General features: G+C 38.6%; 1 protein-coding gene across 3 annotated transcripts in view; it reads right to left on the reverse strand.

Annotated features, from left to right (window-relative positions):
- Nucleotides 1-1,250: 1,250 nt before the first annotated feature.
- SLC1A2 (solute carrier family 1 member 2) overlaps nucleotides 1,251-20,680 on the reverse strand; it is an 87,005-nt gene continuing 67,575 nt past the window's right edge. For 2 of the 3 annotated variants that reach the window (XM_030948593.1, XM_030948591.1), the window contains exons 9-11: nucleotides 19,527-19,661; nucleotides 13,870-14,101; nucleotides 1,251-10,414 (exon numbers count right to left, since the gene is read on the reverse strand). In XM_030948593.1, the coding sequence (XP_030804453.1) occupies nucleotides 10,340-10,414; nucleotides 13,870-14,101; nucleotides 19,527-19,661 (442 nt within the window). In that variant the 3' untranslated portion in view covers nucleotides 1,251-10,339. Of the gene's footprint in view, nucleotides 10,415-11,316; nucleotides 11,379-13,869; nucleotides 14,102-19,526; nucleotides 19,662-20,680 lie in introns of all 3 variants that reach the window. The other variant, XM_030948592.1, reaches the window with a different exon arrangement.

Raw genomic sequence — 20,680 nt, forward strand, 5'->3', positions numbered from 1 at the left:
TATGGACATGGAGAAAAGGGATACAAGGAGCTTGAAGGGCTTAGAGGATCAGCCTTTGGGGTGTGTATTTTCAGAAAGGTCAGCTTCATATAATTGCAGTACCGGTTCCTGCGAGGATTGGTTATTTTAAGTAATTTTGCAGAAACATTGCTTTGAAAAAAGCAATGTACACAGGTTGGTGTCGAGCCTTTATTTTTAAACTTTTATTCTGCTGTGTAACAGAGGAGCAGACAGATTCCTTTTATGGAAGGAATTTGAATGTACACAGTGCACATGAAGTATGTGAGGGATGGGCATCCTGGAAAAACTTGAGAGAGGAATTTTACATTAACAGAATGCATTTATTAACAGCACTTGTTGATGAGGCCAGATCAGGACATTTTTGCTCTGGTATCAAAATGGCAGCAGATAGATTCACTTTTTCAGTAAATCAGATTTACTTTTTGCCCAAAGATTCTCCCAGCACCACATCAGGTCTTAGTTCGTTACTGACTCAGAGGGCAGGCTGCCAGCTGAGGCACTGCCAAAGCCACTTCCTGCCATGCCTGGATTTCTTTGGAAATTTCTCAAGTGGATGATTAAGAACAAGAAAGCCCAGGGCTGTGCAGACTGTGAGTGCTCGCAGCCGAGGTTTCGGCTGTGCCTTATCACACACCGGTAGCTGTGCTATTTCCGCAGCGCCTGCTATTCCGAGCATGCAGCAACCTTGGAGCTTTCTCTCCATACTTGGCGAACTGCCACTCCACTGGGCCACGGTTCACTCCATGAGATCTCTTAATTTATGTGTTAAATACTGTTGATTTCTTTATAAAGAACTCCACCAGTTCCGCTACAGGCTTTGTTTATTATTTTTTTAGAAAGGCTATGAATAAAAGGTTTATTTTTTAGCAGCCACGGGAGGGAAGTAGGTTTCTAAAGCAACTGCAGCCATTGATTTGTGCCCTCCTACTCTTCTAACGTCTTTTCACTTCTCTTCTTGCCAAGAATAAATTAGTGAATCCTGGCCTTTGTGGAAAATGAGCTCATTTGCAGCCAGCATCCTGGAATATTTGGAGGATAAAGTGAGGGATGAGATTTCTAAGTCTTTGGCAAAGTCAGGTCCATCTTCTACCCTGCGTGTAGTTCTCAGAACAGGCAGCCTCTCTCATCAGACTGCTTCATCCAAATGAAAAGCATTTTCATTTAGAAAATGCTAAAACTCCTAAAGCATTCCCATTTTGAGCCCAGGCTGAAATGAAAAGTCACAGATGTAAGCTGTGAAAATTATGAATCAACATTTATTGATGATATGTACATAAGAGGTACAACACTTAGTGAAATATTATATTCATGACTATTTCCAGTATAGAAAGAATGTCTAGTTGTTTTATACATGGAAGTTACAGAAATCAGTTCGGTCTGTAAGAAAGCATTAAAAGCAAATGACTAACAATCCTTGTAAAGAGGAAAGGATCTGAACTACAAAAATAGAATCAGTCTACAGGGCATTCCAACTACAATATACAAGAACAGAGCCCAGGGTTGGGAGAAATTTTACCATCTGCATTTATTAATTTCTAAACAAACTGTGCTATAGATACTGTACAGCATGTAATTTCAAAATCTCAGGAACTTTCTGTGTGTAAAGACCAACCTTATCCTTCTCCTTTTTAATCCTTTTTACAATAGAACATTGCAAAACATTCCAGTTCATGCCTGGTCACCTTAAAGAAGGGGCAAGGGATGATGAGCAGGCAGCACAGAATACTCCAGTGTGCAATTCATCCTGAAGCATCATAATGGGACTCACCAAGCAGGATAGTTTCCATGCTTTGGGGCCTGCCTAATTTTTATTTCTTTCTGCCTAGAGGGGATGATTCTATTTATAAGCCCCAGGTCCAGAGTATCTAGGAATGAATCAGCTTCTTGTTGCTGCAGGGTTCTATTTTTTCATAGATCTGAACTGTAGCTCGGATATCAGAAGATTTTTGCCACTGACTGTGTAGTTGATCTGTCTGTTTTTATGATCAGACATACTTTTGTAAATAACAGGCCTGTACAACAACCACAGTAGCTTTAGAGGTATTTAATTTGGCATTTATTTTCCAATAAATGCTAATATCCCTTTTTAGCAACGAAAGAAACAGTGCCCCATTGCCCATGAGTGGATTCATCCTTCTCAGAGACTGTTCCTGCTAGAGGGACGAAGCAGAGGTTCCTACTGGTACTCCTCAGGCACTCTGGAGAGAACTGGCAGCCCCTTGCTGCCTGCAGGCTTGCCCAGCCCCAGCTGTGGGACTGCACTGCTTTCCTGGCACCTGTGGTCAAGGAGGGACTGGAAGTGCCTCAGAGGGATCCTTTGATGCTGTGAGGTGACTAAGGGCTGATGATGCACAGAGCCAAAAACAGCCCGGGCATCCAGCAGGAATGCAGCTAGATGGACTTCCCCTGATTCACTGTGCCAATTTAAACAGTGACTTACTAAGCTTGTGGTGATAAAGAGTCCAAACATTTGAAGCAAACAAGAAGAAAATAAAACAGAAACTTATCATTCCAGGCGAACATTAATTCTTTATGTCCTAACAAGCGTATTCACCAGGCAGCAAACCTATGCTGGGATCACTTTCACTCACTGCCAGGGAACTACACACATGCAGCTTCTAACACACACCATACTGGTTAGATACTGAAAACTAAAAGAAACCTATTTACAATAAGCTGGCTGCATACACGATTCTGAATGTTATTAAACCTGGGTGCTCCATAAGAGACAGATAAAGTAGTTACTAAGCTGTGGAATCTAATCAGTTGAACGGTCAAAAAGAAACAAACCCAGATATAAATGAAAAACAGAAAGTTGAACAAAATTTTAAAACACAGTCTAATTTTCTACTATGGCTCAATACACAGAAACCAATTAAATTAATTTAAAGCACAGCTACACATACTGTATACACCATTTCACTGAAATTACGTATTGATAGCTACATTATCTACACTAAGTGCAGAGAGGCACTGGACATCATGCTTCAACAAAATGTCAAAACTGGTATCGATAAGGTTTTACAGCTATTAGTAACTCAGCACTATTCTACCTGCAATTCCTATTAAGTTAATACCTGTTACATCTGATTTAAAATACAATATAGATCAAAATACAAGGGTATATCAACACACTTCCTACATATATATCTACTAGAAACGTAGGCTCCAAAACCTCCGCAGAATAACATGGCCCCATGGATTTCTGAATAGCTGAAGAGATACCCAGTATCAGTCACACTGGGACAGCAGTCCTTCCTCTTCCATGTTTTCTTTGTTTTGAATTACAGTCAAACAGCTAGTAGGCCATAGAAGATTTTTTTCTTTGTTACATAGTTGTTATGAATATTTATATTATTTTATTTTTATTCCTCTAGAAACAGTTCTTTATTAATTGAGTTGAAATTGTTATAGCCATGACCTTGATGGCAACAGGTATTTGCCTAATGGGAAGAAATTACCAAAATGAGAAGTAACTGTCATTTGGGTTGAAAAATATAGTGGTTATTCTCTTAAAAATACTTAAGAACAGAGGAGGTATTTCTATGGATGCTACCTAGTTACATTGGTCCCATGGTGGTTCTGTTGGTCCTTTTTCAAGAAGGCAAAATTAGATGGCAAAATCCTGAACTTTTTCCACAGGCTGAACTCACACACACTGTATTGTAGCAAGATGGATGGGGCCTGACAACATATTTTTTTGCCTACCCAGATCTATTTTCTATAAACTGCATTCTGAGCCAGTCAGTTATACATTAACAGGTCCTAAGGAAGAACTGCAGGATTTGGCAAAGGTAACATCAGGAAAAATTATAAAAGTGAGGGACGATTGCCCAAGACAGTCAATCTAGAAGATTGCTCAGATTATTATAGTATTGTTCCATGATGAACTGCAGCATTTAAGGACATCTTGAAATTCCTATTTGCTTCTTGCATTTTGTGCTTTGTCTATAATTCATCACCAAACATAGCACAAAAATATTTCATTGATCCTAAATGTCATAAGAAAACTGATTTTGTTCTAAGGTATAGATCACCTTTAAAGGATTATTTCCCTTCCCATACAAAACATTATAAGAAAATATTTCTGTGTCTGTAAATCACAGATACTAGGTAATTTAATTCAGTCTACACTGTAGTTTCCAGAGAACAAGTACAAATCCCTAAAACCTGTATTATTCTTAACTAAATCAGTGTTGAGCACACAATATTTAACACTATAAATACATTTTCAGCTTCTTCTGATGCATTCTACAAGCAAGAGCTCATACTGGATCATAGGAAATAAGATATATTTAAGAAAGGAGCAGGATATATTGGATGGAAGTGTGTGCAGTCGTCTTTAAGTAGGAAGGACAACCTGTAGTACACAAGAACTCACAAGTCCATACAAAACGCCAACATGGAAATGCTATAATCTACAATACTGACTGAAAAATCAATATGCAAGCACAGTTTGCTTACAGTCTTTGAAAAACTGTAGAAAAAATGAATGGAATAGAATGATACAAAAATTCCAGTCGACTACACTATTTATGTACAAAGCAATATACAGGTACAAGACAATCCAGGCTGTGTGATGCTGCCTAAGACAGCTTCCCTTTGTGCAATGGTGTGTGCCACAGAGCATCATTAAAAACAGTTGCAGGACCCCTGAATGGTGAGTAGAAAACTAGAAAGACTGGATGCTCTAGCATTGATCAGCATTGGCTCTGCAGCAGGATGGAGTTAGAAATGAAAGGAGATCAAAGGTTGGGTTAAGTGAGAAACCTCACAAGTCTTCTTGTCTCCCCAAATCTTGCATTAGGCTGTTGGTTATTTCCATCCTGGACTTAGTAGAGACATACTCAGTGGCTCAGTCATGTGCTCTAGGCTTTTCCAATGTTTGTAACCTGGCTTTTTTGTAAGACTCCTAATTGAAACTGCATAACCACTTTATCTGTTAGATTTGTACCAACCATTAGTGGGGAGTCACTGGGTTTCCCCTGAACAGGAGAAGATGTCTCTGGGATGGTGGGCACTGGGTTTCCCCAGAAGATGTCTCTGGGATGGTGGGCACCTGTAAGGGACAGTTCCTTGGAATCTTGTGCCAGGGAGGCCACTCAAAAGAGAAGTAAAAGAATTACCAGGACCTGGACATCAGCAGCAGTTTGACTCATTCATAGTAGCAGATTTCCACTGAACACGAAGTATGACCAGGAGGAAAACTGAGGGAGGCCCCCACTGTAGAGCTGGTAGCAGGCAGTGCTGCTGGGGGCTTCCCCAGGAGTCCTGCCTCGGCTCTGTGCGTTGTCTGGGGGGAGACACAGCCTTGGTGCCCATGGGGAAGAAAGACTGATGACTTTGGAAGGAATATACACCAAACACATTGTTTCAGGAAAATCATGAGCAAGAACACAACATTTTCAAAAACAGCATGGCAAAGATGAACAAGTAATTTACAGTTGACTGCCTTCTTTGACACTTCACAACTGTAAATCCTTTGTTTGTTCTTTTTACTACTTAAAGCTACACTCTCTATACCATTCTTCGGGCAAAGGAAACTGGGTAAATATTTTCCCTTCAAAGTCACCAATATTATTGGAGAGAAGAAAATAACTCATCTTTCCAAGAATGCTTTCTGCTGGGAACAGGTGCTTCTGCATAATCTTATATGGTGAATTATAGCTAAGGTGAACTGTCTCAATGGACTACACACCTATCATAATGGCTAATATGAAAAATATCGTAATTGTGGCCTTAAAAGTCACAGTAATAAAATCAAGATAGTCTTCAGGCTCATAACAGAATAATATTACAGTACATTTTTATAAAGTGCCCTTATTTATCCTTCTGTAAATTAATTCAAATGCAGCAATAAAAAGATCTGAATGGAAATTAAAGAGATGAGAAACAGTTATACCTTTATGTGTCCACAAAAGGATTCTTCTGAGCCTGGTACTAAAGCTCAGAGCCTTTTTAAAGATAGAAAGAGAAGTGAATGTTAGAGGGGAGGTTTATTATTGCCTATAATTATGGGGATTTGTGCAACTGCTTCTGTGTTGCTACAACAAGGCTGCAATAACACAGATGAAGGCAAGGAAGCAAAGAAAATCGAGGCAAGTCACCAGAATAAATTTGTTCACATGCCGATGCCTCAGCTTCTCAGATGAACAGTCTACTCTTCTGCGTGTCTACTGCCAGAAAACTAGTGGCCCTGGGAGTGATGGAAAACAAATTAGAAATCTATATTACTCCTACTTTTAAAAGTGGCATAAAGTCTAGAATTCCATGTGCTTTGAGAAAGAAATGGAGATCATCTATATCTCAGAAAAAACAAGGGAAAAATCTGTAATGAGAGTGAGCCTTATTTTTGGGCTGAGTTTAAATTCAGTGCTGGACTTGTAGCACTGAAACAATTAGGTATAAAAGAAGTATCTTGGCAGAAATCTTTTCCATGTGAGAATCAACTTCATTATAAATAGCAGACAAAGACTATTCCCTAGGATAGGATTGTGAAATGTCTTATAACTTAACAGAGTCAGGAAGAGACTTGATTTTTCCTGGAACATTGTGACTCCCACAGATTTCAGTGGGGTTTTCACGTAGTCAAAACATTGCACGCACAGTTTTTACTACTGCAAACAGTTTTTCAAAGGCATGAGTTTCTCACCAATTTGAATGGAAAAACCACATTTTTTAATAGGGACCAAGTGGCTTTTGCCCTACATGTTTGAAGAATCTTTGTGTCTAAGACCCACACACATTTCTTAAAAGGCTGGTGCAGACGTTGTTTTCCAAGGGAAGCAATGAAGAAACAATTTAAGTGGCAAAGTGCTCCACCTCTCCTGCAGTTCTAACATACAGCCTGCTTTACTTTCAGTGAACAGATACTATGAGAATACTGACCCAGCTTCAGCAGCAAATGCATGAAGCAAATGTGCAAGCATGTATGTAATTTTGTATGCAATGAACTGAGTCTTTGCCTGGTCTAGACTCTTCCATGTGCCAATGTGCTGCCAGCAATCTAAAGGCCAAAGGATATCACAGTTGCACAGACAAAGGTGGAGGGAACCGACAGAGCAGCAGAAAACAATGTTAATATAAACTACACAGAAACCAAATGACTTTTCACTGAGCTTTTTCTTTGACTTTGCCACCCCAGCACTGTGAGCAGATACAAAAAATTTGCCAGATGCAAATTAATGCATTGAGACTCCTAGTGAAAGTAAAAGGAGGCTGGCCAGTAACCAGCACTGCCTGCTGAAACGTGAACCTTGGATTAGCTGAAGTGGATGGTCCCTGGGTTATTTTCTGTTTATTTAGTTAAGTAGCAACCCAGCCTCATGGAATGAGCAAATCGAGAAATGAAAGCCAAGAGTGAGTTACATTTTCCCACATAAATGGAAAGCTTTTTGATGATTTAATACAGTGCTGCACTGGAGTAACACTATATTAAATATTCAGTCAGACTACAAGCAGAGGAATATATGAAACCCAACATTTCTCCTTCTCCCACATCCACATTTAAATAGAGAAATACTGTCATAATTATATTTTGAAAAATCCCTGAGTTACTGTATCTACAGAATTACCACTTTAAAATCACAGTCTGCAATTCTAATCCTATCAAAAGATCCAAATTTATCTTCCCATTTGTGGGTGGGGTTTCTCTAGCACTGCATTCCTTCCTTCCCTAGTCTCCATCCAAAGAAGCACTCTTCAAAGGGCATTACATCCCAAGTGGATAACTGTAAGCATATTCTAAGTGTTTCTCAATATGTAATTTTGTGGAGCTGCCTGGTCACATGTTGCTGACATTCCTGTTTGTTTCCAACTGCTAAACAGTTTCAAATGACAGCTAAAAGTATATGGACCAATTTTCTAAAGCTACTTTCAATGCAAGCAATCAGTGTGGCTGCTCCTAAGAAACTGCTGTGGTGAAGAGGACAAAAAATCATCTATTAATGGGGTGAGCTGTGCCATGAAACTGCTCAAGAATGCTGGATATAAATTGGGGTAAATGCTGCGTGTTCATTCTTGGATATAACTGCCCCTCAAGAGACAGCAAATTTCACTTGATGAAAGCCAGCACCCTCAGAGTAGGGAACATTTTACAGTACCTACACACCATCCCAGGCACATTTCTGGCCCATAACCCAGGGAATGCTACTTGAAAAGCAATAGCTAGACAGAGGTTAACTCTGGATATGCTAATAGCAATGACTGAAGAAAAGAGAATATAACCTGCCTGCCACTTCTCTGAGAAATCTACAATTCCATCCTTCACAAAAAAAAAAAAAAATTAAATCCTCAAGATCCTTCAGGAGGCCTTTGGGAAAGGCCTCCCCCTCTAAAACATATTAGAGGCCTACAGAATTCACAGTGGTTCAATATTGGTTAAATTATATAGGCCATTTTGCTTAGGATTTGCTTGGCCATGGCATTCAAGTGATGACAAAAATACAGTGGTAAGAAAACTATTCCACGATAAATGCTTAAATGAGGGATACTCTGACAGTGGACTTGATCTTGCACATCATTAACGATGCAAGTAGCCTTGGCTGGCTTAGGTCCATGTGCAGTTTCAGAGATATTTATATGAATGCAGATGAACAAAAGCAGATTATATTTTTACTTTAATAGCTTCTACAGAGCCAAATAACACTCTACAGTTAAACACATTATTCCCCTTTAAACCCATGACTGGTCTGAGCATAGACACTAAATGGCCTGTTTCCATAAATGTTTGAACTCTGTTTCTTGCCATTTTTAAGTTCACCATATGCTCATATTATGATTCATTCTGAAAACTTCTGAGAGCTCCCCCCAAAATTGCACAAATCTTGTTCTGTGAGAAGAACCTTCCAAGACCACGTGGCTCAGCTTTGCTATGGAACATTGCTAACAGTATAATGGTATTCACCAGCATCTTAAAATTGCTAAGTATTAACAAGCACCTTTAAAAAATTTTCATAAGGTGTTTATTCTCACTGCAATTTCTTCTGACAGGTTGAGTCAGATATAGTATGTTGATCAAACTCTGTCTCATTAATTCAGATGCCATGTGCTCAAAGAAACATTTCTCTGACATTAGGGAGTTATATACTTATTACTCTGCAAAAGAGACAGAGATGTAATGCAACATACTGGCCTAAATCCTGAAATTCTGGCTTCATTTTCATTCAGTCCTAATCCTAGACAAATTCTCTTAACTTTATATGGAATTTGGTTTAGCAATGAATTCAGGATTTAGCCACTCTATGAAACATGATGTACTCGAAAGATGGCTTTCACTTTATAGCAAATGCTACTGATGATTATATTCAAAAATTCTATAAGAGTAATGGATTCAGAGCTCTTGTTTGCAGCTCATGATCAAGTACCCAATCATGACATCCATAATCAATCTTAGTAGTACCCTACTTCCCATGCATGGCGGAAACTCCTCTGACATCATGGTGAATAGTAAGGTACCACCTACTTTGATTAAAAATGGCACAACTGAGTCCATGGTTTTCTATATTTTGCACATCAGCCATAGATTTTGGTGAAGGAACTACTACCCCTGTAATTATACTGCCTTGTATTGTATGGTGCATTGTGGTCACAAAGCAGCACAGCCCCAGCATAAAAGAAAGGCTGCACCTGCCCTGGGACATCTGATAGAAACACATCACATGCACATACAAATTGAAGGTCTTCTCTTGATGCTAAGTTTTAGTTGTACTGATCTAACAAAATGTCTGGGACAATTTATTGACTTCTATGCATTAATCCTGCCCCCGGATCTAAGCTCAGTTTGAAGAACAACTAGGCACAAAAGTACAGTGCTTGTTATTATCAAAACAAATGGAAATCTTCAGGGATGTTTTCAAAAGGTATTTTAGCCATACAGTGATAAACAGATCAGGTATGCCACAAGAGTCACCAAAACACTTGAAGGCTTATGTGGTGTTATGTTTCTCTTGTATCTGTGACCCTGAGTCCCTGTAGTGAACTGTACTGGCACTTTGATCTTCCCATTTTGCAGCATTTACATTCTCAGTGTCTTGAACGAAAGGGGAAGTGGGTGAGAGCTCATTGCACTGCACGGAGCATTCTCCACGTGCATCATCCAAACAGTAACACAAGGGAGACAGATGGCTATGGATCATTGCTTGGCAAAGACACTACAATGACTTGATGAGATCTTTGCTAAGTTTCAGTTACAAAATTAAGCAGAAACTGTAGATGTTAAATTGGAAAAAAAAAAAAAGAGAAATCTTCTTAATTGTGGTATCTTCTGCCTCAAGATAGCTTCAGGACTTATTAAGGAAGCAGCTAGGAACCTCTTCATTTAGTTTTCCCGTTTCCAAGGCTCTTCTTCAACAACATTGAAGTCTGCAGATTTGCCATTGGTTGCCAGTGTTACCTGCAAGTAATTATCATCAACAAGCAACTTAAAGGCCAAGGCACTTTGACAAGAAAAGTAGTGAGTTTTATATGGAAGATTATGATATTTACAGGAATTACATACACTGTCACTTATTATATAAGTAATATGTATTTATTCAGAATTCACAACACTCCCAAATAGTGAGACTCCTCTTCATTTATTTATTATAATGACTAGAAAACATCAGTAGTAGAAAAATGTTCCACATTTTCTTAACCTTCACTGCAGTTTTGGTTTTTTAAAATCAATATGTTAGATTCTATCCCTTCTGTCTCTTTTAGATTTCTCTGGATAATGTCAAAACCAGATTTTTTTAAAATGTAGAAAATAGTGGTTTTTTCAGTGGAATTCCTTAGCAAAGCTGCATACCTGATGCACCATGAAAAATATGCAAGGCCAGAATAATCATAGATGTGTATCTATACAAACTCACCTACATTACACCACCTTTAAAAAAATGGAAGAAAAGACATGTGAAAGTATTTTTCATCATACCACTGTAACAATGTAGTGAATGATTTTGACTACAGTCCAATTAAGAAAATCATAGTAATGCTAAACTGGTCTCACATGATGTACAGCAAAACCTCACTCTTTCCTGTAAAGATATATGCTGGAATTTTTGGGTTCTAAGTATGGTAAAAGACCTATAGAGACCTACCAGCTCACAGTGAACACTGGATAATGTGTTCCATTTCAGAGACCAGTATAAATGAACCCATTTTTAAAGAAAGAATCTCCAGCCAAATGACTTTAAAAAATCAAAAATCAAAAAGGTAAAATGTCAATTTAACTTTACAAAATTTATGTAGATCTTGATAAAGTGAGAGAATCTTTCATTTAATTCTAAGTGGATGGCTTACTTTTTCCTAACTTACCTTGTAAGTTAACATCTTCAGCTTCAAATGAAAACTTAAAGACAGAGCTGAAATTCCCCATGCTGGATAAACAGGATGCATGGAAGCATTGGGACATGGAAATATGACAAAATGCACTGATTTTTGAAACAAAGTCAAGCTTTTTCTTAGATAATTGGAAGGGGAAAACATGCAAGTACAGGAATGAACAGCTTATTCAGAAATGAAAATCACACAGTCACGTGAAATATGATAATAAAAAAATACAAAAATATCATGCAATAACAACCACTCTAACCCCATACAAAGGTAAACTACTTATTAATTATGTACATTGACCATGCAAAATTATAAACTACTAGTGTTATACATGGAATATATTACAGAAAGTAAATAGAAAGGTCATGCTAGTAGATTAGCTTTTCCATATCCTGACCAGAGTTGCAGTAAGCTTTTCAACCCACCAGTGCATTGGACAGGACGAAGAGATGGCTTTTCAAATTTAACAGCTGGCTGTTTCAAAGCCCCAGATCCTACTCTCTGATGCCTTTGCAAGTCTAACACTTGGGAGTTGTAGACCACTTCAACATGATCCAAATGCTTTGCAAGTGCCAGAATATATTCATAGCTCATCAATTAGGTCACAACAACACATCCTTTTGGCAGCTTGCAGACAGAAAAGAGAAGTGACCTGCTCAAAGTCAGTCATGTGCTCAATCCAGTAAGGCCTGGCTCTTTTCATGAGACTGATACTGTAAGCAGAGCAAACCTAAAACAATTAAAAAGAACAAACATTTCTTGCTCATAAATCACTGGTTCCAAACTTGAATTAAAGGGCGTGCTTAGGATGACATACAGCACCATTAATCCATGGCTTTGAGGCAATCTGTTGCCTCAGTTGAGGGAAATGATATGAGAAACTGAAGGAGAAAAAAAAGTGCAGCAAGTACTGATTTCAGCAACAGGCTACTACTTTTTAACTTGACTTGGATTTCTCTGCAAATCTGAGAAACTGGGAGCAGACAAAACTATCAGTATTCAGTTCCATAAACATAATCTTAAACCAAGCATTGTCTATTTAACTTAAAAACAGTTTTCAAAAAATTCCAAAAGAAGTTATCCAAAAAGTGTGTGTGTGCACATGCTCTTTTTCTTTCTTTCCAGAGAGTTTCCTTTTTTTCTTCAAATTTTAATCTCTTGTGTCCTTGCCTTCTTTGAGAAATATAAATTAATGACAATTCTCAATTTTGTGTAAGCCTGTATTCCCTTTCCATTTTAGATCTTAGTTTTTAAATTTTCCAAAAGTAAAAAGAGTGGGTCTGAAGAGAAAGGGGAGAGCCATGTCAGAAAAAAAGGAAGATTTAAAAAAAAAATCATGTCATTGAAACCTTGGAAAATTCAGGGAGAACTTAAAGATAAGATGAATGCTGTTTGGTTTTTTTCCTGAATTCAATATTAATTCTTCCCCTGAAAATTAAGGTTTGGCCTGCATTCTCAGGAAGTAAGCATTAGGAAAAAAAAAATCATTCTAAACATTATAAGCCAGGCCAGAGACAATTGAAAATGACAGTATAGGATTATATTTCCAATAGAAATGGTGATCTGCTAATGAACTTAGTGCAGTAATTCACAGCTAGATACTGGTTCAGTTGTGGCAACTGGAAGATACAAGAGAATCTGTTTGGATAAATGGCTAAGGTAGGCTGATAGGCAAATCCACTGTCTCAAAGACAGTGCAGAGCATCAGACTGGAGCATTAATCAGTGAAAAAAAAAAGACTATGAAATTAGAAAAAAAAGACTATGAAATGAGAAGTTCCACCTTGTTTTACTTTCTTTTCTCCTTCTTTTCCAAAGCTCTCTCTGGATTTTAAACAGCTCCATCCCAGTGGTGGGTTCTTAGTGAACTTTTAACCACTAACCTCCCGAGCTATCTTCACATTCAACTGGTGGGGTTGCTCAAGCTCACTTCACTCTGATCAAGACATCATTATTAGTATTAATATTGCATGTTAGTTACAGCAAGGGTTACAGAGGGGAGAGAGTGTTTGTGCCTTAGTGCCTGGGGAAGGAATGCTGACAGAAGAGAAGCAGAAGCGTGCTGTGTGAGTTGCAGGAGCATTCTCATGCTAAAGCGCATTCAACGTGTCGACCTCTGAACAGCATATCATGAAGGCAGTCAGCAAGTGACAACACCTGCATCTGAATTGCAGCCATCCTTCATTTGGGTTGGCAATTAAGTTCTCTGTTGCCACAGAAAATTAAGTAAATGTCCATAGAAGGTGATGCCATATTCTCTGTGTCTTGGCATATTCCATAATACGCTGCATCTTGCCTTTTGATATGTAAACAAAGTACATGATCTTTTCCCATCAAATGACAAGTTTTAAGAAGAGTGCAAAAAACCATCTTTTGAACTGCTCAAACACATTCAAAATGTCTGGGGTTCATGGACCTTGTTGTCACATTGTTATTTGCAGAACGATTTGAAAAATACATGCAGGTTAAAAAATAAGATAAAATAAAGCATGCAGTGCTATATACATGTCTCAATATCCATAAATGTGAAAGGTACCTTGCACTCATCTACCATGACTGAGTTGTGAGCTGCAAAAACACATTGGTTTGAGTTGTTTTCCCTATGATTTTTCATGTCGTCATAGATTGACTGAGTCTTGGTCATTTCAATGTCTTCATGCCCTTTATGATGGGAATCAATGGTGTCAAGTTCTGCCTTGGAAAGGTGGTAGACAATGCCAGCACCAAAAGAATCCCCCACTACATTGACTGACGTTCTCATCCGGTCCCTACAAAAGAAGGAAAAGGCAGAGGCTGAATGGCATGAGAGGAAGAAAAAGTAGGGCATAGCAGCCCTCTTTATGGTACAGTTACTGCATTTGTTTCAGGAAGCTTAAGGTATCTTTTTTAACAGAGAGAGGGGAGCTTTCAAGGGAAATGGGAGAAGTCTGCTTTCCCAAGGGATTTGTTCGAACTCCTATGTCCCAGCTGCTTATTCTCATGGAATATGGCAAAGAATGTATGAATGTATGCTAGATCACAGCCAAACTGCAGAGATGTGCTTTACTGAGATTCCCCTTGCCTGCTTCTGGAGCTGGAACTTTCAATATCAGAGTGCCAGGCTCACACCCCTGCCCTTCGTTTAATCTGAATTTATCAGAGCACTGAACTTAATGCAGCCAGAGAAAAGGATTTTAGTTCTGATGAGCTGTTCTCATTTCTAGTTTGAATTAACAAAAGGCCTCTCCCTTTACTCTTAGTGAGCAAATTACGGGGAACAAAAATGTCTGAAATATCTCCATAATGCTTAGGCTATTGAAGCTCCTCTCCTGGCACCATCTTTACAGATGGCCATCTGTTGGTGTGGCAGCATGCCCACTCACACTATGTGCACCAGAGCTTGGCATATGAGCAACCCAAATATAGGTCATGGCCTACAAAATTATGAGCCTGTGACAGCATTTCACTAATGAGTGACCCTTGTTGTAGGAGGGTGCCAACAGAGGCTAACATGCTTCATTACAAAGAAATATGTTTGTTGGCACTTTCTGGACAGGATGCCATTAAACAGACATGCTGCCTTTCTCCTGTCTTGTCTTTAGTGTGGCTCTATCTGACAACAGTGAAGTCAGTTGTGGATTTTCCCAGCCTTCAGAATTCTGCCCCAAACCTGACCAAATTCTGCAAAAATGGGAGCTGGGTCCTGCTGTCTTTCCTCCTGCAGGAAAAAAAAAATCATTTACAATCTCATTTGCCTCTTCATATCTACACTAAACATAAAACTCCTAAAAACCTTCTGACCAAGGGTTGCAAATTAAACAGACTGAAAGCAGCCAAGTCTAGCTCTGCCAAATAGGTCAGAGAAGTGATTACACTGATTAATTCTCAGAAGTATATTTATGAAGATTCATTTACACAAAATGGCCAGGTTGAACAGTGTGGACATTTGCCAAGTGACAAAAGCTAGCATATAAGACCTCATTTCCCAAGATAGTGATTAATTTCAAAACAACCTTTCTAGTATTTCTAGTAATAGATTTGTGTGACATCTCCTTTTTCTGTAGAACATCGAGAAGAAAACATCTAAATATATAATGTCTCAACTGGTAAACATTCTTTATTCATGCTTATTCATGACCATCTCAGATTTTGAGCACATTTTAACATCTTTGCTCTACACATCAGTAAATCTTCCTTTCTCAGCTGTGGAATTAGAGTCCCATTCAAATTTCTCCTCTCCCTCTCAACATTATCATGCTTACATATTTACAGACTTTGTGGTGTAATATCTTTGCTGAAGCAGTTAATTTTCTGTTTTTTTGGCTTCAAAAGAATACCCAGAAGGGGAAAACCTCTACAGTAATTCCCTCGAGAAACAAACCAACAACCTATAGGAGGAAAACATCCTTCCAGTTTTGCTTCATGCAAATTAAATGCTTTATACAGTTCCCATCCAATGCTTGTGAAAATGCCTATTTTAAACCTGGTCAGAGTGGTAGAATAGGAAAATAAGACTGTCTGGTATGATTTTTAATTAAGACCATTAAATACACTGAACCTGCCAATACAACTCTTCAAAAAGAACACCTACTTAATTTTTTTGCATGAGTGGTGTTAAATTTGGAAAGGATTCACTGATGCCAGATGACAGAGGGATAGTATAGCATGCCAAAAAACCAAGGTGAAGAGAATACATAAATATAATTGAAGCAGAATTCAAATTCTGGAAGGGTCATTTGAGGAAATGCTCCAGCTCATGCACACGTACTACTAGCTGAGAGATAAAGCAACACAAACTGCACACTGATGCACAAAGTGTTACACTGTGCGCTCTGAAGGAAACAAGGAAATGCCTTTCAACAGAAACAGCAAAGTCTCAGCTGTCAGAAATCAACAGCAAAGTGCCACTGACCTCTTTTGGGGCAAAGAACACCCTATGAAGAACACAGACAATTGCACTTATTCTTTTGTTAAAACCATCCAACCAATTAATTCCAGGCAAGTGGGATGATGTAAACAAAACAAATATAGGAAAGTTGCAGTCTAGACCCTGTTCATTACATCCAGACTTTACCTGGGTCTGAATATTCTGACTCTGATCTAAGCCAAGGCTTAGATCAGAGTCAGAATATTCAGACCCAGAGTCAGAACTGAAGCAATCTTTTTCTGAGTTACTGAATGAAGGTTTAAGTACTGGATCAGCTGCCCAAGCTTATTTTCCCTAATTCCTCTCTCTTTGCTGCAAAATACCACTAATCTGGTAACACTGATATTTGCTAAGCTTGTCAGCTCACATCTGGAGAGTACCCAGTTTGTGGCTCAAGCAAAATAAGCTCATTTTATTCCATCTGTTGGCATATATTTGCTGTCCTGTTAAATGTCACTGCTGTGTTGTGCTTGCTTTTAAACCGTAATGGAGACTGTAAGAGTTGTGAAATCCTGGGAAACTTGCCTGGTTGAAAGAGCTAACACTGGGTATGCATGCATGGGAGGTAGAAAAATGGAACAACTCAATAGATACTGGAGAGACTTGAGAAAAAAATCAATATGAAAACCTTTCAGCTCCAGTTTGAAGGAGAGAGTGTCAAGTTTAAGGATTTGACATAAAGTGATCTTTGTGTTACACAATGACCAAATCATGCAAAACTGGTTTTGGTAAGACCACAATTTCAGATGGTGGTAGTACTGTAAAATCACCTGATGTTCTGATATTTGCTTTTATCCAAAATAATGAAAAATTCATAGAGTAGAATATTTTTTAAAAACATTTTTAGTCTGAAATTGAAATGTTATTGAAGGGATGTTCTAAGTATTTGTACATGGCTGGTTGCATTTACTCATGGGCCCCAGAAAACTGACTGGAATTGGTTCTTAAATATTTTATTAACTTTCTCTTCTACATTCTGTTAGAAGTACTGTTGTAACATTATTAAATGTTTGTAGGTAAATAAAATATGTTTTTACATTTCATTTCAGATATTCTTTAGGTGTGGTTTGTGTGTGCAAAATCTTGCTCAGAATTTGGCCTGTATGCCTTTTCTTAATATAGCAATATCAGCAGCATCATTTTTCATAGTTCATTAGATCATTATGGCTACCACAACACAGCCACTGGAAGATGGAAAATGAAGCTATCAGTTGTTGAACATAGATTAATAAGTACAGTGGCATGACACAGAGCTTTTCACCTCTTCTTTTATCTCTTTTTCTTTTACCTCTCAGTTCTGAATCACGCTGCACTGGCACTGCTGGATCAGTAGGCCATGAGGATCCAAATCCAACCATTTGGGCTGAAAGTTCTCTTGCCTTCCATTTATTTTGGAAAGACATCTTGAAGTATTTCTTTCAGAATTCCTATCCTTCCTATTCCTACATTCATCATGGCTACAGTTGCACAGTACAGAAGTTTTTATTTCTTAAGCAAGGTTGGATTAACCAGTGGGGACAATGCTGCTGAAATGCAACACCCACTAGTGGATCAGAACTGCTGATAAACTTACAGCTCTGAGGCTTGCCAGAATTGGCAGAGCTTCTCAGTCCACAGGAATATTTTAAAAATACATTTCTCTAAAAACCAAGCAAACCACAGGCCTCTTTTGCACATCCTCCTACCAGCTGCAGAAACCTACCTATTTGCCTTTCTTGGAGAAATGAAGAAAACCAGATATTTAAAATATATTTTTATATATTTTTTCTCACTTTCTTCCAGCTGCAGATTCCTATACCACTTTCCTGTTTTCAACTATGACATCATAAATATAATAAACCCAGTGAATATCACATCCTTCCCTATGCCTGCTGTACCTTCTCATTTCACCATTCTCCATCATGATATCATGAGATTCAGTTATATATAAATAATCTAAGTCAAGTTTTCCCTTTGCCTTCTCAAGCTGTAAATTCCTTTTTCTTTCTTCCCTGAAGCAGAAATCAGAGCTGCATGTTATCCTTCAAAATTCTTAGTGACAGATAGACCATGCCAGTAGACCCAAAATACACGCCAGAGGATTGATTTAGTTTCTTCTTCTCAATAAGCCAAGAGATAATGACAGAAAATTAAACTTCTATTTTATCTGCATATGTACATTCTCAACTCTGCTATTTCTTCTTGCATAATTTTAGTTGTATATCTGGAACTGAAAGTTACCAGAAGCAGGCAGCTGAGGCTGCTAGTGTAGGAGAAAACACATAAATAGTACAGTTACATTTATGTCTCCCTTTCTGGCCACCACAGCTGGAACAACAAAAACAAATGTCTTTACTACTTCAAAGGATATTATGGGAGAGCTGGCTGTTGGCCAGAATATACTGTGCTACAGCAGTACAGAACAATACAAAACTGTCTCTAGAGGCCAGTACAACTTAAGGGCTACTGAGTCTCTTTCAGCTCTGCCCAGATCACAGAAGGATATCCCAGCTGTCAAATTACAGCAAGAGAAAGGATGTGGCCTAGCATATCCTCTGTCTCTATTTACAGCTTCTGTATTCAAGTGTTGAAGACCAGTAGCCTCAGAAAACAATATGTAGGTTAGCTGTTTCTTGCTGGAGGACCTGCAATAGCACTGGAGGACTTTGATCACAAGTTCTTGGAAATGAAAGCCATTCTTTCTAGTCTGAATGATCTGTCAGTAAAATGAAACTAGAGAATTACCTTCTTTATTTCAGTTTTCATTCTTATTTGTCTTTGGTCTTTGTCCTGCCCTGGAACAGGCTCTTTTTAAAGGTATTTTACTTTCTTATATACAAAAAGAAACCAACTTGCCCCCCTAAAGTATAAAATATTCGATACTACAAATGCCCACATCACTCTATAACCTGCTGGCAGCATCCTGACGGAACTTGCATTTTCAGCGTTCATCCTTCATTTTAGACCAGAACTATAACAAATGGAAATACGAAAGCAAAGATTAGAAAACTGCTCTTGAGTGATGGAAAAGATGATTAAGGAGAAGACAATATAGAAGTGTGAGCTCACAAGTGTGCCAAGGAGACCCTTGGCTCATGGAAACTGACTTCAGTAGGTCTGTAAGAGTTTGTAACAGCTGAGAAGCTGCTTTCAATGTCTCCTACTTCACTGAATAGCCCATTTCTGCCTTTGGTTTATCTGCAGAGGAGAGACTTACAGTTCTTTAAGACCTATGGCTGTAAAGCACTGTGGACAAACATTACTTCACTGCCTTTTCTGCACTGAGCAGCAGCATCAGCACAACTTACAAAAGCCAGTCAACAGCAACAAGCAAACTGATGTCCTGGGTAGGGAGACCCACGGCAGTCAGGATCAGCAGCATTGTGACGAGTCCCGCGCTGGGAATGCTGGCAGCTCCAACACTCGCAAGGGTGGCGGTCAAACTGCAAAACCAAACATCAAATGGGAGTAGCAGGAAGAGAACACATACTTTACTTGCATACTCATGTGACCATTAGGAAGGCCATATTTTTAGTGTGTTCTTCCCATAAAACACAACTATATGATAAATCAAGGTAAGTTCAGGTCATATTTTTCACTCTTGTGTTTCTCTAGAAATATTTATTAGGGGATGCCAGATCTATGGGGTTTGTTCAGAGAGTTGGAAGAGGGTTGTCTGTAAGCTAGTTATGACATTCAAATCTGTGTTGTGGTGTTTTCTAAACTTGACAAACTCATCCAGGGTTTTGAATCCTGAGTTTTGACCATCTCGACATGCCAAAGTTTGGTGACTACAGGTTGAATATTCAGGGTGATTCATTTCTGTTTATTTATGTTACCTGAAGACGGAATTGTGAGTTAAAGGCTGAGAGAAAGCAGTTATTATTAAATACAGAAGAATAAAAGTCTGGTATCCAGAACTCCCAAAATATAAGCCAGCGGTCTACCAAGCCTAGATACAAATCAGCCTAGATGAAAAAGCAAAATTGATGTGATTGTTTCATAAATCCAAACCTGTGTTTGTTTTTGCCTCATATATTTTGATGAAGATCAGTAGAGTGAATGTCTGAGCTTCAAATATTTGCAAAAATACAACACGGCCCATAACAAATATCAACATCATTGGACAGTCTTATAAAGAATGGAAAATAAATTTGTCAGAGTGGAAGTCAAGGGGAGAAAAACAGGGAAGAGGAGAGGGAGAGGAGGAGGGTAAATAAAAAGGAAAGCAGGTGAGAGGGACAAATTTGATTGTTGTTTATGCCTTGTTTATGCTATACATGAAGTGAAAAACTACTACAGGGGCTGTACACATGCTGAGAGCCCTAATGCATGCCAGGTGTTAGGGAAGCAGAAAATGGAGGGATGCTCTGTCTCTGGGGGGACTTCATCTGGCAGCCAGTCAGGACAGAGAAAAGTTCCACAACTGGGCTGCCCAGGAATAAATGCTGGGAAATGGGGC

Source organism: Camarhynchus parvulus, chromosome 5 (assembly GCF_901933205.1).
Source record: "Camarhynchus parvulus chromosome 5, STF_HiC, whole genome shotgun sequence".
NCBI classification, from domain to species: domain Eukaryota; kingdom Metazoa; phylum Chordata; class Aves; order Passeriformes; family Thraupidae; genus Camarhynchus; species Camarhynchus parvulus.